This window comes from Podarcis tiliguerta (genome assembly GCF_965153285.1).
Source record: "Podarcis tiliguerta genome assembly, chromosome: 6".
Taxonomy (NCBI): domain Eukaryota; kingdom Metazoa; phylum Chordata; class Lepidosauria; order Squamata; family Lacertidae; genus Podarcis; species Podarcis tiliguerta.
This window is the reverse complement of record NC_139539.1, coordinates 53,829,625-53,856,715: the sequence shown is the minus strand read 5'-3', so window position 1 is coordinate 53,856,715 and position 27,091 is coordinate 53,829,625. Positions and strand designations below refer to the sequence as shown.

At 40.1% G+C, this 27,091-nt stretch overlaps 1 protein-coding gene across 2 annotated transcripts in view; it reads left to right on the top strand.

Annotated features, from left to right (window-relative positions):
- The first annotated feature begins 647 nt into the window (after nt 1-647).
- BEND5 (BEN domain containing 5) overlaps nt 648-27,091 on the top strand; it is a 706,924-nt gene continuing 680,480 nt past the window's right edge. Inside the window, exons 1-2 of one of the 2 annotated variants that reach the window (XM_083447871.1) lie at nt 648-1,212; nt 8,703-8,825. In XM_083447871.1, the coding sequence (XP_083303997.1) occupies nt 1,119-1,212; nt 8,703-8,825 (217 nt within the window). In that variant the 5' untranslated portion in view covers nt 648-1,118. The remainder of the gene's footprint in view (nt 1,213-8,702; nt 8,826-27,091) is intronic. The other variant, XM_083447875.1, reaches the window with a different exon arrangement.

Below are 27,091 nucleotides of genomic sequence, written 5' to 3'. Positions count from 1 at the left end.
ATGCCCATCGACTTTGGCTGGGGAGCGACGGTGGCGATGGCAGGTGTGAGCAGGTGGGGGCAGCAACATGGTGGGAGAGGTGCCTCGGATTTAGGGGGGCCCCAATGTGAGTCATGTGCATGACTGTCACGCTCGGCCTCCTCTGCTCCCTCAAGAATGGGGGCTCAGCCCCATCCCAACAGAAATGGGGGGCTCATGGGAGGGGCTGAAGACACCTCAGCCCTATAGAGTTGGTGCCTATGACTGGAGTTTAGTCCCCTAAACCCAGGGCCAGATTTAGGTTTCATGAGACCCTAAGCTACTGAAGGTAATGGGGCCCTTTATATGTCCAGCTGTCCTTTGTCAACAACAAATTGTCACTGTTTTCTTGTGTTGAATATATACTATATGGTAATTTATGGACCTAACAGGTATATAAAGACATTTGCACTTGCAGAATGTAGGCACCCTATACATATATAGAAACATGCAAACCAATGATATTTTAGGGAGCAGGCTAGCAGATGGGGCCTATTACTAACATCATAGGAGCCTACACAACACAAAACACTGTTGCTGTATATAGGTTTTATTTTATTCGTTTTTTATCTTATATTTTGGAAATGTACATCCAGGTTTTTTTTTCCTTTAAAATTTTTGGGGGGCCCCAAGAGACCGGGGCCCTAAGCTATAGTTTGTTTAGCTTATACATACATCCGGATTCCTCAGCCCTACAGAGTTGGCGCCTATGACTGGAGTTTCGTCCCTTAAACCCCAAGCACAGGGTATATTCGGAAAGGGTTATCGTGTAGTTCGGGTGATGCGTGCGAAATTCCTGTTGAACTCAGTAGGGCTTAACGTCCGAGCAAGCATGGCAAAGCTTAGGCACAGATATTTAGCCACGCGTCTCGATCCTGTGGCATGTTTACTTGCAAGCAACCTCCACTGTGCTTAAGGGGGCTTATTCCCTCCCGTGCCAGCGTGCCTTTGGACATGAGCCTTCCTCAGAGAGTCGCCTGGAACTGGTCGCCGTCGCCTCTCTGGGCTCTTGCTAACCCCTTTCCCCTCCCTCGCGCCGCTCAGCTTTCCAGGAGGAGCAAAAGAAAAGGGGGACTCCCCTGGCTGTGACGTGCGTTGCCATGGTGACGTCCGGACAGCGTCTCGCGGAGGGAGGGGGAGGGAATGAAGGGATGAAAACAAACATGGCGGAGAGAAGCAAGACGGCAGAAACGGGTCAGTTATTATTCTAGCGGCAGTCCCGGGCGGCGTGGGGTTGAGGGGCGGGGGGCGAGGGAGGCGAAGGCGGGAAGAGCTGGCTGGAGTCTATGGAAGCGAGCGACGGGCGGTGGAAACAGCCCTCGTTTAGGCGGCAGGGAGGTGCGGCCTTGGCGGAGGGAACCACCGAGGGAACTTGGGGCCCCGCTGAGGCTTTGGCGGGGGACGACCTTGTGGGGGGACAGGAGGGGCTGTGTGAGGAAGCCCTGCCCAGAAGGCAAGGGAAGCGTCGCCCTGCTGGAATGCGGGGGTCGGAAGGAAGCCTGCTCATAAAGGGGATATCTGAGGGGTCAGACCCCCCCCCACTTTGGTGAGGCAGAAAAGGAGGCCCCCGCTAGCCTAAGCACAAACACCCAGCTGAGGAGAACGGAGGTTTAGGGCGCAGGGAGGTTTAGAGCACATTTCACAAGGTATGAGGTAATGGTGGTGGGGAGTCAGCCAGAAAAGCAATTCGGGGATCGGCTGGGATTGCAATCCTGTGCAGACGTACAGGGGAGCTGAGCAAACATGTTTAGGGTTGCTCCGTCCTTCAGAAATCGCAGCCCACTCTGGAGGAGTTTGATTATGTTTAACCCCAGAGGAAAGCGTTGCTGAAGGACTTGCTCCATACAGATGTGCATCGGATTGCAGTCGTTTTTAAAAGGGATCATGCTGACAGTTCAAATATGTAAGAGGAAGGAGGTACTGAGAGATTAAGATTTGCCCTCTGAAGGTAACACACTGATGTATAAATTTATGAAAATCCTACTGATGGGGATTAAGTTGCTTGCTATCAAGTAGGGTGTGAAGTTGCAAACTTTTGAATGAGAGAAAGACATCTTGCTCTGTTGGGTGCTGCATATAAATATGCAGAGAGGTGTGAAAATTAGTAAAAGCATGAGAGGGAGGAGAGCTGTTCACACAACTTTGTAAATCTCATATTTAGCATCAGATCTATTTTGCACCATCTTCCCGCTTTGGGAACAGTGCCTAATCATACCTATGCTGCCATGAATAAAATGCATTTTGACCCTCCTGAATTCTAGTTTTTCTCAAAGGCCCCACGTATTTCACTAATTTAGTACAGTTTACATTTCTAGATGTATATTAGAATGTCAAACTGGCAGACATCACAATCCTTGACATGTCTATTTAGAAATAAGTCCTGCTTTGTTCAAAGGTTAATGTCTGCAGGACTGCACCCTAAAGATGCAGTCTTACATCACTGTACATAAAATGGATTTTAATTTTTTGTAAAAAAAATATATGAAGCAAGGGAGGTGAGTTGGGCCCTTAAAAATGATATCGACATGTGCAGTAAATGTAGAGAGAGTCCCATATTTCAAGGGGATCTAATCTATTTTACCAAGATAACACTTCTTTTGTGGGGCTATTGCATTTTCCTTGCAATAGAATATTGTGTTTTGTGTGCTGGAATTATAGAGGTTTTCCCCCAATACCATGCAAATTGTGAAAGCTGTATATAGAATTCAGTTGTATGAGTGTCACTGGGACCTCTTTGACTGTGTCTAGGCCATTATTGTAGTGCAGTTTCCCCATTCATTGCTATTATGTGCTTTTAAATAATTTCCTTCTCATTCTACTGAGGTAAACATTGCCCTACAGTGCCAATTAAGCATAGCAGTGTTAACATGACACTTTGGCACTTTTTGTAGTTGCTATATATCAGGGCTATTCTTCTTCACATTTGGAGGAATGTCTTAGAATTTCATTAACTTGAAGTGGGGGTAGAACTTTAGTTATCTGCAGTTTCTTTGGATTTTTTTTTTTAAATTAAAGCGGAGAACACAGTCTACCTGCAGTGAGGTCATACTCCACCTCAGTTATACAGGGATGAGTTTCATGATGCTGTCTTTTAAAAGAGACTTGTGGGAGTATACTGCTTGAAGCAGCTCACTTTCTTTTATCATATGGAAGAAGATTGACATTTTGCTTGTGGAATCAAGACTTTCATTTATTTATCTGAAGCATTTTTAACCTGCTCTTCAGCCAAAAAAGGTTCCCAGAGAGACTTACAAAGATCAGTAATAAGACAGTCCCTGCACTCAAGCTTATCATCTTAATGACATGACACAAAAGGAAATGTGTTTGGAAGGGAGGAGGAAAAAAGCAAAGTCAAGCAGAAGGTTTTGTAAGGACCACTTGAAATGGTGATAATGTGAGGAGCGGGAACCATAGTTTCTGGTCCCTCAGAGCAGAGCTAATGGAGTGAACCTTTTCATTTCTTTTGCATCATGGTGAAATGTCTGCTGCTAGATGACAATTGATAGAAATAGGAGCTGGCTTGTCAGCAGAGATGATGGTGGTGTGCTTTCTCTCCTCTCCATCTCTGATGCAGCCTTTATAGCAAGAATAGTGAATCTATGACTCTAGATGTGGTTGCACATCAACTCTCATCAGCACCAGCCAGCATAGCTAATGGTCAAGGATAGTGGGAGTTGTAATCCAACAACATTGGGGAGCCATAGGTTCTCCATCATTTCAGGAAGATCTAAAGAAGATCTTCTTGGTCTGATACCTTGCTGGGGAAGTCACCTTCTTTAAGTATTACTACTCTCAGTGTCTGCTAGTTGTACTCTCCTGGACACCATGTCTCCTTATGTGAAATTGTACTTTGTTACCTTCCTTAGATTTTGTGTCCATGTGTTTTATAGTATCCATGCATCACACAGAAACACAGTACTAGCTGGTATCTGTATTGGAAATTGATTTTAAGTATATGTTGTTTTTATTTTAAACTAGATAGCTAGATAAATAGACAGACAGACACACAATTGTTTTTAACTATTTATATATATGTATCTGTTTTAAATATTTATATATTTATTATAGTGTAAATTTCTTTGAAATACCACATAGGAAGCATATAAGGAAATAAATAACAATAAAATGATAGCCAGAACTAGGATTTTGGAAACTACTAGTGTAAACAGCACAGTGTGCAGGGATTATAGACTGGTCAGAAGAAGGGACAAAGTCTGGATTGTTGCCTATAGGGACTGACATTCTTATTTATCCCTCTCTCACTCAAAACAAAAAAGGCCTCTTGTGAGGCCAGTAACAGTCTGGGGATCTAATTTTCACCAAGTAAGTAACTTTTTAAACCAGCTTATTTTTGTAGTTGCAATAGGGGTAGTAACAACCATAAGAAATGTGGATTTCAAAGTAACAGACATCTGTCCTCTTGTCTGGCTATCATTTGGGATACTTTCCAAACCTGTTGGAACTTTTCAAGCCACACATTTACCCTCCGTTATCTTAACATTTCATTGTTCCTTTGAAGTGGTAAACTCTGCTGGCTAGATTGTTACTCTGCTGGCTAGATTGTTTTGTCGTATAAAAACAACAGCAAAGAGTTTTGTGGCACATTAAGGACTAACAAATTTATTAAGGCATAAACTTTTATGGGCTGAAGTACACTTCATCAGCTGCATCAAATGTTATCTTTAGTTGGTAGGTTCTGTCCACATGGGTGTAGAAAAAACTAACAAAACTTGTACCACCATCTTCAAATGACATAATATAAATTATTGAATTTAGCTATTCAACAGTGGGATCCTAAACTGGGGGGAAAGGATTTTATACTACCTGAAGATTCTATTTTATTCTCAGAGGAACATTTTCTCCAATTTCTAGATAAAGCTACTGAATTCAGTTTTCTTTTGTGTATGTGTTGTTGCATGCCAGCCACCCCAATTGCTGAGTGGTGCAAGATTCCAGGGGTTCTCGGCCCTTACCCAGGGTTTGTGTTTCCTTTTGGAAATGAGGCACAGCAGAGACCATGGATCTTTATGATACATGGTTTATTACACCTTAAGCCTGTGATGGAGGTGTTCACAGCATTAACACCCCAAATGGGTCTTATTTCTTCCTTAGTCACAGCGTGGCTCGCTCTCTGTGCTTGCTGCTTTGCTTCTGGCCCACATCACTGCAAACTCAGCTCTAAACTCTGCCTTTTGTCCTTCTCACTAACTTCAGGCTGGGGGAGCAACCCCACGGAGCTCCATTCCTTTGTTTCCCTTGTTGGCCCATCCCCCAGGCAGTCACCTCATGAGGAAGCTAACCTGGTTTGTATTTTAACACTTGCTGGATCCAGGGGTTCAGGAAGCTAGCCTAACCTGATTAGCTTTTAACACTTGCTGGGTCCAAAGATTAGAGGGGCCTGGCACATAGGCATAGGATTTTTGTTAGGAATTTTTTTTTAAAAAAATCACGGGTAAAGATACCACCAAATCGGTGACATTAAGAGGGGCACGCTTGGGTTGGGAGGCTGGCTTCTGCTGGGGTGTGTGTGTAGAACCTCAGTTAACTGAGTACTTTCAATGCTTTTCAATAATTTTTGTGGCTCGGGGGAGGGGGAAGCTGCCCCGCTGCCCTCCCTAGGTTATGCCCATCATCTGGCACCCACAAACCCACACCCACCCCTTTGTATATTTACCTGCCAACTGAGAACAGCATTACATGCATCTGATAAAGTGGGCTCTGATCCACAAAAGTATATCCCATAATATGTAGTCTTTAATGTGAACTAACAAAATTGTTGTTGTGGCTACACTAATGCAGTTAGCCTTCTGGAAGTAATGTTATAAAGGAATCTAAACTGGATAATGCTTTGTACCTACTGTTAACATATTAAGGTTGAGATCATATTCATTGTACATGAGAGTAAGTTAAATTGACCTCCGGGATTTACTTCTGCTTGCATTGTTATCATTTGCTGATCCTAAACAACATCTTAAATTAGCTTAGGGCAAATACTAAATTCCTCCTTCCCTTGAATCCCTTCTCTTGAAGATATGACTATGGAAAAGGGAAATGAACCTTCTTGCTGCTGGAAAGCAGGCCCTTACAGATTACCCAAAGGGAATACAGTGGTACCTCGGGAACTTAATTCGTTCTGGAGGTCCGTTCTTAACCTGAAACTGTTCTTAACCTGAGGTACCACTTTAGCTAATGGGGCCTCCCACTGCTGCCGCACCACCACTGCACAATTTCTGTTCTCATCCTGAAGCAAAGTTCTTAACCCAAGGTACTATTTCTGGGTTAGCTGAGTCTGTAACCTGAAGCATCTGTAACCTGAAGCGTCTGTAACCTGAGGTACCACTGTATGGTCCTTTACAGAAAAAAGACCTCCCACTCTTGAGTTAGATGTCGGATGATTCATAAGTCCTGCCCAGAGAAAATAACCTCTTCAACCATCTTTCCAATGGTGCTAGGTCTTTAGTGCTAGGTCTTTACCTCTGAGGCACAATCTGGAGGGATAGTGTTGGGTCAGACCCTGTAAAAAATATGAAGGGTTAACTTACTCAGAGGAACAGTTATGTACAACAACTGGCCCTTGAAACAGTTTCGTTCGTATTGCTAAAGAACACAGTGTTTCAAGCTCTGTTCCTGAATACCATGCAGACTTAAGCACTTCTCAGTGTTTTCAGTAAAGTACATTTTAGGATAATTTGCCCTGTCTTTTTGCTATTTTAAACCACTTTTCTTTTCCAAAGATTAAGGAAAAGACTGGCGATTGCAGACTTTGGCAAGAGTAATAGTTTAGCAATAGCAGTTCTTTCTGATTTAGTCCTATTAAAGTCTACTTTGCTGTACACTCTCTGCAGAAGGAAATGTTTCATTCTTTGTCAGATTAGACTACTGTAGTTTGGATCTTTCTTTTACAGAAAAGTGTAGTGATGTTATAATAAGTATGAGCTAGATAAAATAAAACACAAATGACCAATTTCTCAAGTGATTTCATTAAAGAGGTGCTAGGTTTGTTGCAAAGAAACCATGCATTATATTTACCTAACTAACTGGGTTAAACAAAAACTAACAGATATCAAAGTCTTTCCAAATTCTAATTTGAAGAGGATATAAAAGTAATCAGTCTCAGAAGTATTGAAAGTAATTGTGCTACACTCTTGCTTTTACTGATGTTGAAAAATAATTTTTGGTAGAGCAATTGATGTTGGCATCTGTGCATCAGGTTTGGTATTTTAGAGCAAGCATGTAGGAAAATCACCACAGTTTTCTTAAAGGAAATACTGTGCTTTCCATAGATATGAACTCCCAGATAATTTGCCTGGGTTTAGGGATGCTTTCAGAATTGTCTTCATTTGGAGTTAGTTGTGCTAGCAAAGTAGAGCTAATGCATTAGAAATCCTGCTCTGTTTTGCTTGTTTCTATTTTATTTTTTATTTTTTTACAAACAACTGCTATGCATGCACTGTTTGCTGCAGCTTTCAGTTCCTTCATGTTTTATTACTGCTGTGCACACATGTATTGATAAAATATTGTGTGATTGTGTATATGATTAAACCAAGATTCTATTTGTATAGTGTTTTACCTATGCACATGTGCACAAGGAGCATTTGTGAAACATTAGAGGAATGAATTAGGTAATCCACTAATTTCTAACCAAAAGCGTATGTGTTCATTTTAAATTAAAAGTTGATTTCCCCACATAATTGAATATAAATGTAACCATATATTTACACGATAAAAGCAGTGTGTCAAATTAACCCAATATATGTTTTTCTGAAATCAACATTCCCAGTTAGGACTCTGAATCATTTGAGAATGTGAGTTCTTGATTACAAAGGGAGAATAAAATAGTTAATGTAAGTAAGTAGAGGGCTGCATACGGCAGCCATATGTTGGCTGACCAGCAGATGGAAAAAGAGGTCTCCCATGGCCGTACTTATTTGACCATGATTGGAATTTTAGCAATTTTATGCAGTGATATGGATGAACCCTATGTGTATTATTCCATTATCAGTTCATTTGGTTAGAACAAAATTCATAGGATTCCAGCATAGGAGTGCACAAATGCTTGGATCCATTCCCTATTACAGTACGCTAGCCACCATTAGCAGTCCACTGAAGTTACTGTGCATGGCAGCTGTGAATTTTAAAGCCCATTGTAGGAGCTCTGTTTTAATGTTTGTGTACCACCTTATCTAGTGCACAATTCACTGGTTGAATTTGCTGGCCATCTGATCTGGGAGATGGTGATCAGGTTACCACAGTGTCTTGCTGTGGAAAATGTTTATAATATATGATGAGGCTGTCTCTTTAGGGAAAGCTCTGAACTTCATGCTCTGCAGTGCAACTGTGGGTCTATTCTAAATAATAATTAGCCTCACACATGTTGATGGGGTCCTATGCAAAAGACATTATCTAATAAGGCCTTGTTTCTAGACCACCTGTTATTGGGGGGTGTTGAGGCAAGGTAATTGCCATTGCCAGATCATTAGCTCCTGAAATCTCATTGCTACTGGGAAATGCTGTTTATCAGATACTATTATAGAATATACTTGGAAAACATCATAGCATATGAGTGAATATTATGTTTCATCACCTGTACAAACTATTAAAACTGCAAAGGAAGATAATCTCTGTGTTCTATTTTGGTATCAAGTTTACAATAATATCTAATTAACTTATTTTTATTCCAACAGGTAGTGACATAGGAATAGATGAAATTATCACAGGAAACTTAAACAAATGCACTGCTGTTCCACCAGGGTATTTTGGACAACCGAAAAAGGGACATCTCATATTTGATGCCTGCTTTGAGAGTGGTAAGTATAATGTTGTTTATAAAACAACAATGCATGTTGCAGACATCTATGAACTTGCCAGCTTAGACCACAAAACGTTTATAAACAGTGATAACCAAGAATTGCATATTTGGTGAATTGATTTCAATTAGTCTATTGTTTTGGATGTTGCAAATGTATACAGCATGTGTTGAATGTTGCTTCAACATGCATAGACAGACTTGTACTACTGTGGACATAATCTAGAGATATGGAACACTGATGAATTATTCTGGCCACTGTCATCATCATTTCATTTCTGTTATACTTTTCTCTATATGTTACTCTTAGACCATGACAAAACTTCAAGAGAATAAATACATCAGCAATGCATTGCTATCCTTCATACCTCCATGTATATACAATTTAAAACAGTTTCATAATCAGAAATAATACAATAACCTCAAAATAATTCTTTCATAATTCATTACTAACAGGAAGAAAGTGAGATGCCATGTCGCCCAGCAGGTTGTAGCAGCAGAGTAAATCTTTTTAAAGACCCACAGAAAAGGATGGGTCAATCCTTAGTCCTAGATGTTTGCAAGAACAAGATAAAATTGGTTTTGTCTAGAATGGTTTTATCCAGTCTTTTCTATATAAATATTCACAGGACAAGGAACATTGTTCATGCTTTGTAAACAGAAAGTCCTAGGTTCAGTCCTTAATATTGTTGATTTAAAAAATCAGAGGTGAACTCTCTTTCCAGTTGCAGTACTCATTAGTGGTCTAGAACGACAAGTATAGTATAGGACAGATTTCTATGTCCACAGGGAGTAGTGTAGTTGACTGTTCTTCAGCTCTCTAGCTGTTATTTTGCAAGGTGTTTTCCATTTTGACTTCAGGTGACATCTTTGAGAGATATATGACTAAAATGTTTTGCAACTCTGAACACTTATTAGTGTTTTACTTGTGAGGTAGAGGTTTCATGAAATTATTTTTCTGACATTTAGTTTATTTCTTCCAGAAAACTCTTGCAGTTTCTAATGTGGAATGTTGTCTCTTTGCCCTATTTGAACATAATGGATTGGGGGTCATAAATAAGTATTGGTTAGGTCATAAGTTTTAGTTTTGATACTTCTGCTCAGAACAGAGTGCTTTCAAAATACTCCGTAATGATGTTGAAAATAGTTGGCCTTTGTAAAGGTTCATTTTTTTCCAGCTTGTTAACTTTAAAATGGTAAGTAACCTTCAATCATCTTCTAACTTGTATTTATCCATTTTATCTATATAATAGTAAAGTGATAAACAATGTTGCACTTTTAAACTAGTTAATACAGCTAGGTGCTGTTATAATCTCTAGAATATGACCTATCTTTTGTTGGGCAGTACACATGACAAAGTTAACTAGCTATATTTTTGTTTTGAAAGCAGTTATAATAGAAGCAAAGAATCTGAGGGACCAACAACAGCAACTAAATGTTTAAAGTGCACCCTTTCCTCACCCATTGTGGGCAACAAAAATGTTATCCACTCCCCTTTTCGTCCTTGCTCTAGATATCATTTGGTTCCTATCCTTTTTGAGAAGTAGCATTCTGTTACATGTGTTTGCATGCAATTTTTAGTCAGTATTAGAACTGTGGATTCTAGAATTGTGGGGTGTCTCTTGTTCATAGCCTTGAACTCAATAGGTGTCTCTAGACAATCTCAAGCACAGCCTTCCCACCCAGCATATGCAGAATTCTTGCAGCTGTTTTACGAGCATTTATATAAATTATCCTGAGCACTCAGAAATACTGTATAAACATCAAATGTTGCTTGAAATTTTAATGCAGGCACTACCCTCCATATCTTAGTGGGCAACACTTGAAAAATAGTTTTGGACAAAATTGGTTGTTTAGGTTTGAATAACTGCATAGACTTTTCTATGTATATTGTCAGGGCTGGCTCCGGGTCCCAGCTCACCAAGGACCAACGCTAGCCGATAGTATATTATCAAAGTCTTTATTGAAGAATAGTTTCCATTTCAAAGCCTCAGCGTCCCAGCTCTACGTCTGAACTTTAGACCGGCGAAGCTCCATCTGAGTCTTCCCCCCCTGCGCACCAGTTTAACACTCTAATCTTACTCCACCTCTTCCTTCTCTCTCTCTTCCTCTGGGTCCTACTACCCCCCGGTGTCTCCTCCCTCCTGGACTCTTCTGAAGCAGATGTTGAGCCCTCTGACTCTTCCCCCTCTCTTCGGCGGGCTTTAGGACCTGGCTCCCTACCCGGGCTGCCCACCTTGCCGCCTTCCTGTACATTTGAACTTGGCGCGCGCGCGCGTTTAACTTTCCTGATGACCGTTTCCTCGCTCCCTGCCGAGGGTGTGGTCGCTCCTGCCTCACGTTCTCCCGCTGCCCGCGTGCCACCTGATCCCGATGCTTGGGACTCCTCCCCCCTACTGCCCTCTGGGGGGGACGCTGGTCCGGATTTCCAGCTGCTACTCTCTGAGTCCCCTCTGGCCCCTTCTTCCTGAGGTGCCCCCCTGGGCACTCCCCTTGCCCTGACCATGGGGGCCCCTTTCTGTGAATCTTCCGAGTCACTGGAGAGACTCAGAGACCTTGGACTGCTGTCTTCGCTGACATTTCCTTCAGACTCCTCCTCCTCGCTCTCCATTTCCTCCCTCTCCTGTGACTCTGCTCCTGAACCCCTGACATCCATATTCACACATACACACATGAAAAACAAGCTTATTGTGGGTAGCATCACATCATTTTGACTGAGTGTGTCCTAACGATAATCATTTTTAGCTTAAAATGTTACATCAATGCTGTTGATAGATATCCTTATAGTAGTATGTTGAAGATATTGTTACGATGGTTCACAAATATTGCAACCGCTACTCAAGGAAATTGTTTTATAACTACTTTTTTGTAGCAACTCATCCTGTTTCCAGATGCCTGATGTTTTATTATTTCAGTGTAAGATAGAACTTACACTGTTATTATATAATCTCACTTTGTGTGTATCATAGAATTGTAGAGTTGGAAGCAATCCTGAGGGCCATCTAGTCCAACCTCCTGCAATGCAGGAATCTTAACTAAAGTATCCAAGGCAGATGGACATCCGACCATCTGCTTAAAAACCTTCAATGAAGGAGATCCTACCATCTTCTGAGGGTGTCCATTCCACAGTCAAACAGCAGGATAGGATGTGGAGGATATAGATCTAAACTAGATATTTGTCATAGCCTGTTTCAATAAAATTTGAGACCAATGAAATTTAAAGGAGATTCCAACTAAACATTAGGAAAAACTTTCCGACAGTAAGAGCTGTTCAAGAGTGGAATGGGCTACCTCAGAAGGTGGTGGACACTCCTGTGTTGGAGGTTTCAAAACAGAGTTTGGATGGTCATTTGCCAGAGATCTTTATCTTTGATTCCTGCATTTCAGGGGGTTGGATTATATGACCTTTGGGGTTCCTGAGTAATTCTCTAAGTGAAAACTGTGGCTCATGTAAGCACCATGAAGAAACCCACGTTTTGCATCAAGAAATCCATAACACACTTCACTTGAAAATACATACAATCACAGAAATAAATGTGCATGTGCAGTTATTGTTATTTTATTTGGATAATTTATATTCTACTTATAGTTAAACTCTTAAGTGGTTTGCGTGTATATTGATGGTGAATATTCCAATAAATATAGCAGTGTTTATTTTGAATTGTTCATGTTCATTTGGACTGTGTAATATATTTGTGCCTATGTATAGCGTAATAGATACAGTGGAAGCTAATTAAAAAACTGGAAATGGGGAAGGAAATGTAAAGATTGGTTGTGACTCAGTCTTCATTTAATTTTAGTAACTACCTGAAAGATGATAATATGCTATTAAAATCACTGCTCATAAGTATTTTATGAGACATAATCTGGCAACACTTGTGTAGGAATAAAGAGGGGGAAGAATAATGCTTTTATTTTAAAATTCCTAGATAATGAAAACATTTGTTCAGGAAATGCTTTTTGAAAAAATTGAATACTTTATAACCTTTTTGATATGTTAAACCATTTTCTGTTCTCTTGAAATTGCTATCTGTATCACCACAATCAGACCAGGGCACTGAATTTATTTACTCATTTATATTTTTTTATAATAAAAGCAATAGACCTTTCCCTCCCCCTAACCGTCCCCATAGGGACATTTGAAGGGCTATCTTTCCATGAGAGCAGGGGCAGGGGAGAAGAAGCAATGTGACAGCTTTTTCTTAACATGCAAGAATTATGCATGCTATGGTTATGTTCTGCTTGGACTACTGCAATGCACTCTGTGGGGCTTTCTTTGAGGGTGACTCAGAAACTACAACTAATACAGAATGAGACTGCCAGACTGGTGACTGGGAGTGGCCTCCAGGACCATAAAACACGGGTCCTAAAAGATCTGCATTGGCTCCCAATACGTTTCAGAGCACAATTCAGTATTCATGCTGACCTTTAAAGCCCTAACAGGTAATACCCGTCCCACATAATTGATCACATGATGTGGCACATGCGCATCATTCAAATGGCAGTGCCCATGAACTGGGGGGTGGGGGTGGCCCCCTCAAATATATTATTGTGAGGGCTGAAGGGACCTTGTCCCCTAGGAGTTGGCTGCTGTGCGTGAAGGAGAGCTTCACTCCCATTGTCAAGTCTGCACATTGAGATCCAGCTCTAAGGACCTTCTGGTGGTTCCCTCACTGTGGGAATTGGAGTTACAGGGAACCAGGCAGAGGGCCTTCTTGGTAGTGGCGCCAACCCTGTGGAAAGCTGTCCCATCAGTTGTCAAACAGATTAAAAAAAACTACACAACTTTCTGAAGACATCTGAAGGCAGCCTTTTATCAGGAAATTTTAAATATTTGATGTTTCACTGTGTTTTTATATTATGTTGGAAACTGTTCAGAGTGTTGGGGCAACCCAGACAGATGGGTGGGGAATAAGCAATAAAACAACAACAACAACAACAACAACAACAACAACAACAATTCTATTGTGGGTGATTCTTTTTTTAAAATGATGCTGGTTGTTGTAATAATTTTATGTAAACCATTTTGTGATGTCTACCTGAAAAGTGCAATAGGAATTCTTCAAGTAATGAATAATAGAAAAGCATACAAAACCATTAAAAGGCTGTACATAACAATCATTAAAATGACTAGCTACTCAAGTAAATTTTAAAAATCCACTTAGACGTATCAACATAAAAAGTTTTTAAGAGATGTTCAAAAGTCAAAAGTGAGTAATTGCGACCCATTGCATGACTTAGCTGTCTGCAGTCTACAGATACATTTTGGGCAGGTTTCATGAAATAAACAATGGTCCATATTTTCTATTTCTTTAAATTATATTGCTTAGAGAACCTATTTAGGAAGATTTGTTGCTGCAAAATCAGCAATTTTACTCTATTTCAAGATGAACATGCTCTGTAATGAGACTCAGAGGGAAATAATTTATTAACATCTTTCCTGATAAGCTCAAAATTCATTTGAATACAAAATGTTACCTTTGAAGCATAATATTCCACTGGTTAAGCACATAAAATTCCTCTGATTAGGCACATAACTCTTCACGTTTGCCTTTATTGATTCTGTTCAGTGGTCTAATTGCATTCTAGGTTTAGCCTTTACCATGCTAATTTTGATTTAGGGTTTGTATTTCTTAAAAACAAACTGGGTGCACACCATCTATTATAGCTGCATGTTCTTGCTAAAGCTAGTGGGAACTTTGGGATCAACTATAATGACACAAAGTGGAGGTAAATTACTACAATATATAAAGGGGTTTTTTTATATGGTAGCATTTTGCAACAGATTAATAGTCTGAATTGCACCTAGGAAGAATTATTTGTTTTCTGTGGTGTCTGGTGTAATTGGACTTTTGGCATCACAAACACTGTGTATTTTAAAGAATTGTTTTTAGTGTGAATGTATTTACTTGGTAGTCAATCCACCATTCCTGCTCCCTGGAAGTACAGTTGGAAGCTTGCTCATGTTGAAGGTATTTTGTGTCCAAATTAAACATTATTATCACGCTTGTTCATAAACCAAAAGGTAATTTGTGTCATGTCCATTTCATTGTTGTGGTTTCATCTGCTATTGCACCATCAAGAACATTCTTTTTCTCTTCTTCAGTGCAAGTGTCATTCCATACTCTCCAACATTTCTCCGATGAAAATAGGGACATCCTATTGACCTGGAAGCTGTACGCCAGCTCCCTCGGCCAATAAAGCGAGATGAGCACCGCAACCCCAGAGTCGGCCACGACTGGACCTAATGGTCAGGGTCCCTTTACCTTTACCTTCTTGACAAAAGAATGCACACCTATACAGCAGCTTCTAAGGTCTACCACATGCGTACACAATTTTAACTTCTATGTAGCTGTTTTCCGGGACACGGGTGGCGCTGTGTATTAAACTACAGAGCCTAGGACTTGCCAATCAGAAGGTCGGCGGTTCAAATCCCCATAACGGGGTGAGCTCCCGTTGCTCGGTCCCTTCTCCTGCCAACCTAGCCGTTCAAAAGCACATCAAAGTGCAAGTAGATAAATAGGTACCGCTCCGGCAGGAAGGTAAACGGCATTTCCGTGCGCTGCTCTGGTTCACCAGAAGCGGCTTAGTCATGCTGGCCACATGACCCGGAAGCTGTATGCCGGCTCCCTTGGCCAATAAAGCGAGATGAGTGCCGCAACCCCAGAGTCGGTCACGACTGGACCTAATGGTCAGGGGTCCCTTTACCTTTATTCAATAATGATGATGATGATGACAATACTTATACCCTGCCCTTCTGACGGGGTTGCCCTAGCCACTCTGGGTGGCTTTCAACGCATATAAAAACATAATAAAACATTAAACATACCTCAGGTATCTTCTAAAAGTTGTATAGTTCCTTATCTCCATAACCTCCAACATTTCTCTGATGAAAAAGGGATGTCCTACCATACCCACCAATATTTCTCCACTGAAAATAGGGACATCCTAAAGAAAAGCATGACATTCTGGGATCAAATCAGAAATCAGGATAGCTTCCAGAAATCTGGGATTCCAGAAAATGGGAGGATCTGCCATTCATGGGACTCGAGCAAAGCCATTCTTCGCATTAGTAACTGAGTCTTGTTAATTTTTTATCAGCAGCTGCTAAGCCTCTTTGCTGTTTCTCTGTAATTTCTCAGCAAATATGTTTGAAGTGTACAATCCATTTCCCATTTCCCATCACAGGTACTTATTCTTACAGCTTTTTAGTATAAAGGTGTTTCAGTGCTCAGATTCACAATATGAGTCTGGGGTTTTCTTGCAACTTGACAATTAAAAATAGTGCGGGAAGTGACCACACATCGATTCCTGTATGATTCAATGCACAAAAGGGGTCTTGGGAGTGGGGGCGATGTGTGTTTGTGTGTGTGGCTTTGTGTTTGCAGGTATACAGGAAGTGCGGTAATTTTCTGCACCATTTAAAAATGCATTTTTACTTAATGTTGTGGAGGTACCATACATTGAAGCTGTATGGTATTTACTTTGTTAAAGCATGATAGCAGTACTTAGTTCACCGTATAAGTACTACGTGTAGTCAAACTAGCTTTCTTGATAGCTCTGCAGAATAAACCACAAATCTAGGTTTTTTCCTGAGGTCTGGTTCAATGGGACAGATGAGGGTGCACTTCAGCAAATTGTGAACTGGACTGAAATCCGCTGACATTTCTACATGTGAGTGTTTAAATCATTAATATGTATTTATGGATGACACAACTAAACAAACATATAGACACTTTGCAGTTAATAATAATAATAATAATAATAATAATAATAATTTATACCCTGCCCATCTGGCTCCAAGTGTCCCTATATTCCTGGGACATCCTTGATTTAGAGAAGCCATTCTGGTTTCTGATTTGATCCCAAAACGTCCCGCTTTTCCTTAGGACGTACCTATTTTCACCAGAGAAATATTGGAGGGTATGGAGTTATTCAACTCCCAAGCTGTCTGAAGGCAATCTTGTATAGGAAAGTTTTTTAAAAAATGTTTAATGTTTTATTATGTTATATATGTTGGAAGCTGCCCAGAGTGGCTGGGGCAACCTAGTAAGATGTGTGGGGAATAAATAAAAATTATCATTATGGAATGGGCTGTCCCTATTTTCATCAGATAAATGTTGGAGGGTATGATAAGTAGGCCCCAGAAGCTGCTGCACAGTGATAGAATTCTCTGTCTTTTAAAATTCTACAAAGTTCTACCTTTGGCAAGTTTTGAAAGTGTTTTAAATTGAAAATTGGTATTTAGGATTTCTGTTTAGCAAGATTTTGAAGCTAACATTGTAGCTGTTAAAAGACTGTTTATTTCTCATTTTAAATTGGATTTTATATTTGTTTTATTATATTATTAGGCATCACAAGACTTTAGGGCAGGCTTTGCAGTAAATATGAACAGATTATTTTACCACTGTTGTTGTTGGTGTTGTTATTGTGCCCCACCTTTTCCCTTGACAGGCTGCTTCCTTGAAGTTTTTTTGAAATGTGTAATAATTTCCTGAAGATAGAAATCAAGTTAAATGTAATCCCCTGTCTCCATGTTGTTGTTGTTAAAATATAGGCACTCTGTTTTTCCCTTTGCTATCCTTACATAATCTTGCCAGTCTTTCAGTATTTTCAGATATAATTCCTGTGTGCTCAGAATTGTTTGCATTTTTTCTTTGAGCAAATGTGGGTGCTTTAATCTTATCCTACCATGCTATCCCCTCTTTTCCTGTCATACATTTGGGATCAGCTGATGATAACAATGTTTTTCCTTCAAATACTAATGTATGGGATATATTGTGTTTCATTTTCTTTGTAAGAGCTTGTGTTCTCTGTTGATTATGTTACTAGCTGCTACGCCAGTTCCCTACATGAGGTTGGTCAGCTCAGGTAACCTCATAACATAAATCTACAGTTCTCAGAATGATATAAACCTCATATGATATAAATCCATGGTCAAGACAGCCAAAACTGCTGCTGACATCAGCAAGGAACTCCATCAAGGACTTCAAGACTCCTCTACCAGTTGCTATCAAGTCAGCTGTCTGTGCAAAGAAATATATGGCAGCTCTCAACATTGCTACCTGCTCTTTTCCTAATTCTGAAATCACCCAAACTCAAGCACTTTATGCATAGTTTTCTTAAAGTTAAATAATTAAATGGGGGTGGGATGGGGGCTTGCCATGTAGCAATATGCCCTCATAGCTCTGTATCCTGGCCCAACTGCACTGGTAGTAATTACTGGTAGTAACTACTGGTAGTTTCCGGGCCCAATTCAAAGTGCTCATGTTGACCTATAAAGTCTTACATGGCTCAGGACTTCAATACATTAAGGACCACCTCTCTCCATACAAAACAACCTGGACCCTGCACACAAGTTTGAGGCCCTTCTCAATGTTCCCCCTCCCCAAGAGGTTTGGAGGGTGGCAACACAAGAAGGGGCCTTTTTGGTGGAGGCTCCCCATCTATGGAATGCTTGCTGGTGCCATCGTTACATGTTTTTAGAAGACAGACAAAAATGTTCCTGTTTACCCAGGCCTTTGACCATTAAATAATCTATGGCCTGGTAAAGCTGGGGAGTGGGGGCAGAGACTGTTATGCCATTTATTTTTATGATTTTTAATATGCTTTTATTATTGTGTTCCATAACATGTGTTGCACACCACCCTGAGATCACTTGATAAAGGGGCAGTATATAAATAAAATTAAGGACCTTTCAAGGATAAATCAGCTGATATCAAATCTCTTATAAAACCAAGACATGAATATTAAAGGAATGCAAGGCTCCAAAACTAAGCTTGAGTTTTGAATTGTAGCTGTCAGGCACTAAAGAAGTTGACATGGTGTGTAGTAGTGCTAAGGCCGGAAGGGGTTCAAATTTACTAATGACCTGTCAAGTGATAGGAACATGGCAAAAGATTTTAAAATCTGCATAAGTAGTTTGTGGGAGACTGGCAAGTAATGTTATCACCATTAGATAATAAATTGTCAAGTGGTTCAATCACAGGTGGCAGGGATAGGAAAACAGCTAGTGAAGCTCTTGACTTCAGTCTCTACCATCATTTGAAAATGGTGATGAGGTGCAGATTCTTTGGGAGCAGCAGTAGAATAAATCCCACAGAGTCAATATTTGGGTCCAAGAGGTGCCTGCCTGAACTGGCTCCTCTTCTCTTGGACTGAAGGATACTAAAGGGCCTTGCAGATGTAATCTCAGAGCCTCTGTCTATAATCCTGGAGAATTCCTGGAGAACAGGTGAGGTCCCTGCAGACTGGAGGTCTCCCTTGATATTCTTGCAAGGAAGCTGGTAAAATGTGGGCTGGACAAGGTAACTGTTAGGTGGAATTGTAGCTGGTTGACTGACTGACTTCAAAGAGTACTCATTAATCATCCTGTAAAAAAGTTACAAGCGGAGTGCTGCAAGGTTCTGTCCTGGGCCTGTTGTTGTTCAATGCCTTTATAAATGATTTGGACAAAGAAATTGAGATGCTCATCAAATTTGCAGATGACACCAAACTGGGAAGAGTATCTAATGCTGCAGAAGACAGATTCAGGATTCAATATGACCTTAACAGATTGAAGAACTGGGCCCAAACTAACAAAATGAATTTCAATAAGGAGAAATGTAGGGTTCTGTACTAAGGCAGGAGTTATCAGCTGCACAAATATAAGATGGGGGGCACCTAAGCTTACTACTAGCACATGTGATAGCACAGGATCTATGGGTCTTAGCAGACCACAAGTTTAACATAAGTCAACAGTGTGATGCAGCAGGGAAAAAAAGCTAATGATATTCTAGACTGCATCAATAAAAGTATAGTGTCAAAATCGAGGGAAGTAATAAAAGGTAAAGGGACCCCTGACCATTATGTCCAGTCATGGACGACTCTGGGGTTGTAGCGCTCATCTCGCTTTATTGGCCGAGGGAGCCGGCGTACAGCTTCCGGGTCATGTGGCCAGCATAACTAAGCTGCTTCTGGCGAACCAGAGCAGTGCACGAAAATGCCGTTTACCTTCCCATCGGAGCGGTACCTTTTTATTTACTTGCACTTTGATGTGCTTCCGAACTGCTAGGTTGGCAGGAGCAGGGACCAAGCAATGGGAGCTCACCCCGTCATGGGGATTCGAATCACGACCTTCTGATCGGCAAGCCTCTGCTTAAAAACCTCCAGTGGTTCTCGGCTCAAGTGATGGGGCTAGGCAAGGAGACACAGACATTCTTGTGGGTGGACTGGGTCTACTTGCATCCTTGCATATTTCTGATGGGGATCATCCCATCTTGCAAGCTGAAATGCTTGCACTGACAGATCAATTGCCAATGCACTACATTAAACTTCTCCCAATGGGTTCTGCTTCCAACTAAATACGGCTATGGGATGTTTTATAAGTATTAATGTGAGCTTTACATGTATTTTATCACTTATTGCTATTATATGCTTTGTTCCATGGTCAGTGCAATTAAATAAAAATAAAGTGTAAATTAATTTTGACTTTTCTTTGCTGAAGTTCATAGTACTACTTTCATAGCCTTTTGCCTTCCTGTGTTGTCCTTGGTGCTGAAATTGCTTTTGCATCTAAACAGCAAATTGTATTTATAGGGCTATAGAATGTGAGATAAATCTAGCTGGTCAAAGAGATTGGAAAGGAAGGTGGAGGTTACATAATGTTTAAAAAATTGATTATGACTACTAGGCTTTGATTCTAAGCCTTGTGTATTTTTGGACTGTTTGCAGATCTGTATATAAAGCTACTTCTGTTTTGACATATGACCTTGCTTGTATAGATTGTGGATCAGATTTTTTTTTCTCATTTAGTGCAACAGCAACTAATTATGAGAATGACAATGTGTCTTTCATTATTTTAAAGCAGTCACTGAATTACACACACACACACAAAAAAGGTTTAAATTAAAGTGAACTTTACTAAGGCAATTTTGCTGTGAAAGTGATACATTCAATGTGGAAGTGAGACAGAATTTCTCTTTTCTCCTTTCATGATATGAACACAGTTTTCTAAGACTGGCATTTCTTTCTTTCTTTTCTTTTCTGTTTTTTAACCTTTCATGCTAATGTGGACTGGATGGTAGACCAATGATTTTTTTTCCTATGGAACTGTTTTGACATTCTTAGTATTTTTGTAAATATCAAAGAAAGGACAAAAACTGCAATTTTATTGCATTAATATTAATAATAATTTATCTGCCAGGAAAACATTTAAATATCACTTGACATTTACAGAGAAAGATTAATGTTTAATTTGCCACAAACCCTGAAATACATTGAAATAAAAGAAACTGCTTCTGTATTTGGTAAAAGGAAATAACAGAAAAAAGCTAGTCACTTGAAAATAGTCTAATCATAAGGAGGACCAAAATATATTTCAAAATGTCAGTATTTTAAAAGTATATGGGTGGAATGGAGGGAAAGAGGATCTCACTAATGTGATAAGCATTTAGAAATAATGAAAAATATCACATAAGAAGAGCAAAGAGGATACAACTAAGGAAAGAAATTGTAAATATGATCTATTATGTAAAGAAACCAGCCAAATGTGACTATTCCAATGCCATATGATATTTTAAACTACAATGCAATATATCAAGCATCCAAACAAATTTAGCAACACCAGCAAGAAAATATTCCATTATAAACTCCTGGAACAGAGACTAGGGTGCAGATAAAAAGAAGGGTCCCTTATGCGTCTGTTATTTAGTCTGTGCTACTACACTCCACCCCTAGGTCACCTCATCAAATCCCATGGCTCTCTGTACCACCTGATACTTGGTACGCCCAGAACTTTAGTCTAATCCAGTTCAGTATCTCTAGCTGCCTATTGGATAATTTTCCTTAGATATTTCATCACTTTGTCAAGTTCATTATGCTCAGCAATGAAATTCTTATCTTTTCTCCCAAGCCTCCCTTCTCTTTATACTCTGTGTATCAATTAATATCATGACCCACTCTGCTAAACATGCACAAAGCCTTGGCTTTGCCCACAGTTCCTTTCTCTTCTTTGTTCGTTATATTCATATAGTCATGTCACATCTTCTTTTTCAACACTGCAAAAATACAGCCTCATGCACATGTCATCTTTCACATTGACTTGTGTCCTTCTGCTTTCTTCAGAGGAAGCTTGTCAGATGGTTAATGGGTGCCCCCATGTCCTGTGCACACCCAGCCAAGGAAGGCAAATGGCAGATAGTTAATTCTTTCTTGACAAAAACATGCACACCTATACAGCAACTTCTAAGGTCTACCACACGCGCACACAATTTTAACTTCTATGTAGCTGTTTTCCGGGACACGGGTGGCGCTGTGGGTTAAACTACAGAGCCTAGGACTTGCCAATCAGAAGGCCGGCGGTTCAAATCCCCATAACGGGGTGAGCTCCCGTTGCTCGGTCCCTGCTCCTGCCAACCTAGCAGTTCAAAAGCACATCAAAGTGCAAGTAGATAAATAGGTACCGCTCCGGCAGGAAGGTAAACGGCATTTCCGTGCGCTGCTCTGGTTCTCCAGAAGCAGCTTAGTCATGCTGGCCACATGACTGTATGCCGGCTCCCTCGGCCAATAAAGCGAGATGAGTTTCGCAACCCCAGAGTCAGTCACGACTGGACCTAATGGTCAGGGGTCCCTGTACCCTTGTCTGATGGAGTGCACACATGCAACCTGAGACTTCTGCACAGAAATCATTGTTGTACCTCCCTCTTCAAGCCCCTCCTGGTTCTAAGAAATAACTGTCACGATCCATTCCAGATAAGGAAGACACACGTCTGATATTTAACTCTTTATTAGCAAGAGAAACACTGCAGCTTCCATGGTGCTCTGGATACACACACTCACACGCTTCTAGCCTGAATGCAGCTGTCCACAGGTCTGGGCCCTATGAAGCAGTTGCAGCAACAGTGTGGCACCACCTCACCTCCTCTGGCTTATATACCCTTCTCTGACAGGTTGCATGTCCACAACCTGAGACTTATCCTGCATTGAATTCATCCATGCTCTTCCCTTTTCCAGTCCTTCCTGTTTCTAGGAGACAGTGGGGTGAGCGAAAATCTACTGACCCTCGCCTGAACCATCCCTTCTTCCTCTGCCACATTCTATGTGTCTTCCTCTGCCTCAGACTGCCCTGATTCTCTCTCCTTCCCCAGGCTCTTGTCTTGTGGGTTGTGTGACACTCCATAAATCACTGGTCCCCTCTCCTGGGTCTCTCCCCTGGTTCCCTGCCTCCACCACACTCTCTTTAGAACCCTGCCAGTCCCTGACAACAGTGGGGGCAGATACAGTTGAGATTTGACTGGCCTGCCCCCCACCTGGACAGCCTCTTCCTCTGCTTCCAACCCACCCTGTGCCCCTAGCTCCATCTTTGACTGCTTGACCTTTCCCCTTCCCTGTCCCCTTCCCCAAGGTCATGAAATGGGAAAGGAATGGTGGGAGGCCTGTTGAATGTCAGGGATGAGGGGATAGTCCTACTCCTGCTTTGATGGTTGGGGTGAATGAGCAGTAGAGCTAAATCAGAGACCAAAAAGACGAATGAACTGGCAGCTGCTTTGCTTTCCTTGGTTGCTGCAGCCACCATTCTGTGGATCCATCCTTTCACATGTTTAGGGATCTGTAAGGATCATGGGCAGTGGGAACAGGGCTCCAGGAGGCAGTTGATGGTTTGGAGAGCTGGCAGAGAGAATGGGCTACCCCATTCGTATAAAAGTCAGGGAACCACATTCTTTTTTAAAAGTACCTCATTTATAATTCTCATCAAACAGTAAGAACAATAGGAGCGTAAGATAAAAACCAAAGGCCTTCAGCCACTTTCTCCAAAGGCCTGTGAAAACAGATAATTTTTAACTTGACAGAATCCCCAAATTATAGTTGCACCCTATACCTTCTGGCTGGGTGCCACAATTTTATTCATTTATTTATATAACAAATATACTGCCTATAGTGAAAATCTTCAAGCAATTTACATGAAACTGTTTTATCACACAATTGCAGCTTTTGGAACAACTGGTCCCCTTTTTCAGCAACTTAGATGCATGTTCGTTGAATACTTACTAATGTTTCCCCTTCCTTTTGTAGGAGTGTTGGTGGTGAAGCAGTTAGGCTTTTACTGGGAAAACAACACTTTGTAGGACCCCAGAGGGGGAAACAAAGTGGGATAGAAGCTTTTAGATGTTTAGCTGGATCTATGACTTCCAAGATTTTGTCTCCATTACAGACTTGGCTGTACTTGGTTCATAAGAATGTTTTGTGACTTAAGAGCAACAGAAAGCTCCAAATATACTCTATGCACCTCAAGAGAGCATGGTGATAATGGTGACAGTATCTGCATCCCCATAGGGGACAACGCCATCTACTTACGTACACCAAGAATAGGTGTGTTGTTGTTTTTTTTAACAGATGCTTTCTGAATAGTGGTGTATATGGTGAATATGATTTTTTAAAAAAGTTTTATTACTTTTTGTAATTTTGTTGTCTGAAAAAATGGATTTGACTGCTTCCCTTCACTGTATTTATCTTTTTTCATGAGTAAAAAAATGAAATGTGTCACATGGTTCTCTGGGAAAATATTTTTAAAGACTTTTTTTGAGAAGTTTCCGCTTTCACTTAGAATATAATCTATATAATTGCTTCATTTTATCACCTCAGTTTTGTTATCTTTTCAGTAGCATTCAGCTGATGGCCCATTCTAGAATGAATATTAAAGTTCAATGCTTTTTTAAAAAGTTTATTTGAAAACATAGATTAATTCTGCTTGGCTATCTTGAGCACAATTTCAGACTCCGAGCTCTGTAAATGATGTATGTATTATGCAATTCTGCACATTTGTTCCCAGGTTGTTTTTATTTAAGGGTTTTGTATAGATTGAAATGCAGCTGCAAGTGTATTAATGATTTTCTATTGCCATCTTGTCCAGATTTTTATTGTTCAGATGAAAAATAGTATTTTGAGGCCTGGCAATGTATTGACAAAAACAGAGGAGTACTTTATATATTTCTTTTGAAAAACTACTCAAAATTGCCTTGGCTAATTCTATTCACGTGTATTTTAAAGAATGGATTAACTGTGAGCTTTCAGTTAAGGTTTAATTCTTTTTTCTTCTGTTCACCATGGTGCTCACTTTTCTCTATTTAGTCAAACCAGAATTATATTCCTGCAAGCAAGGCACACAATAGCCAAATGTTCTAGGTGCAAAAGAGGGCATCTGACCTTTTGTTACTAAGCTTTGACAGGTGCAACCTATTTTCGTCCAAATGGTGTTAATTTGCGTGTGCAAATTCATCTCCTGAAATCTGTATTCTGTATAGCAACCACAGGGGAATTGATCATAATCATGAATAGTGTAATGGACAGCTGAGAGAGATAATTACTGATATTTCAACACATTCATGCCTGCAAGTTGGATTTTTGAGTGCACTCCTGTTTTCATTGCTTGTTAGGGAAGCTGAAGTTAGTTATTCATTGCTGGACAAAAAAAAAGGTGTCTGCAAAAGTTCATGTGCAAGGAATAGCACATTGTTACAAATTAGTTTCCTTTACCATTTCTGGCAAACTCATTACAAAGTAATCGTGACCTGTGTTGAAGTGCACTTCCTCTGGGACCAATAACTGTAAATAAGCAGGGCTGCAAGCTGGCTGATAAGTTGTTGTTCTGAAGATAACAGTCCTTTTTAGCAGTGTGTTTGACCTTTTTCCTTTATATTGCCTGAGGCTTGTCAAAGACCCTCAAGGTCTATTTTTCATCTTAAAATTCTCTGTAGAAAAGCACAATGTGTGGTTTAAGAAGATTTTAGGATTGCTTAACATATCTGTGTTTTCTTGCATTTTTATAATAATTGTTGGCATACTTAAAAACTCCAGCTAGCATTTACTGGAACAGGATTTCTTTTGTCCTGAAATGCAGCCTTTCTTATTGATCTAGGATGCACCATGTTTTAGTATTTGATGAAGAGTTAAGTTCATATTGTAGGTTAAATAAAGTGGTAGTAATCGTATGTGTGTGTATTCCTAGTGACATTCATCTTTAGAATTAGTTTATAGTGTTTGTATTTTAAATATGTTACAGAACATTATTCTGAGGAAGTTGTTCTTTGTGAATTCCAATGTGAACTGACCTGATCCACACCTCAGAGACTAATGTGCAAATCAGAGTGCAGTTATCCCTCATATTTCACATTTTCCTGAATTTTGTAGTGTAGTTATTGACTCAAAAAAGTACCAAAATGCATATGAAATGCATATTATATGATAAAATGCATCTAGAAATGTAAGAAATGTTTATAAATATTTATTTAGACACAGACCTGTATGTAGTTAGGAGTAAAGTTGAACTTAGTCCTAAGTAAACATGCATAAAATAGTACTATAAATTATTAACCTCTTATTGCAGAACAGATCGATATTCTTTTTTTACAAAAAAATTTTCCTTGATACAATAGACATATGGAATAAAATATTAATCTTTTGATACATATATGTTGTTGTTGTTTAGTCGTTTAGTCGTGTCCGACTCTTCATGACCCCATGGAGCAGAGCACGCCAGGCACTCCTGTCTTCCACTGCCTCCCGCAGTTTGGTCAAACAATACATATATAGTTTCTGTTTAATAGTTTTTAATGCATTTCAGTGAAAATAACTATTTTATTCTGTTCTGGGTACCTTTTTTTTTTACAATTCTTTTAAAATTAAAAGATGAAAGTTAAAACCTAGTTTTAAAAATCCCACTATATGCTAAACAAGATTTTATTTAAAAACTACTTTCTAACTTTATATCATAAGCTTAGTATAGGTATTCGTGATCCTTTCAGTTAATTAATCTAAAGTTATTGGCCACTCTATTTCTGCCACCAGCAGAATGATTCTTTATTACGGGTGATGTTTATGGGCACAGCCAAGGTGGGACAGGGGGCAATCAAGTAAAACAACAAGCAAACTTTACTGAGGTTCTGCCCCCCAACATAAAGCCTGCCCCCCCAACATAAATCCTGGCTATGCCTATGACAATGTGCTGAACTTTGTCATTACTTTTGTTTTGAATATGAATTTACCTAACAGAATGCTCAGATGTACTACAAATTAAATGTCATTTCCTGCAAAAGTAGTTGCGTGGACAAGCGGAGTCCCCAGATCCCGAGCAGTCCCCCCCCCCCCCCGTCATGTGAAATAACGACTCAAGACAACGTGCTATGACATGGCCAGGAGGTGCTCCCCTGTATACAATGAATAAACTCATCTGCCCTCACTTATTAATTGGCTCTTGATTTGCTGATCTTATATTTCAATAAATATAACCAT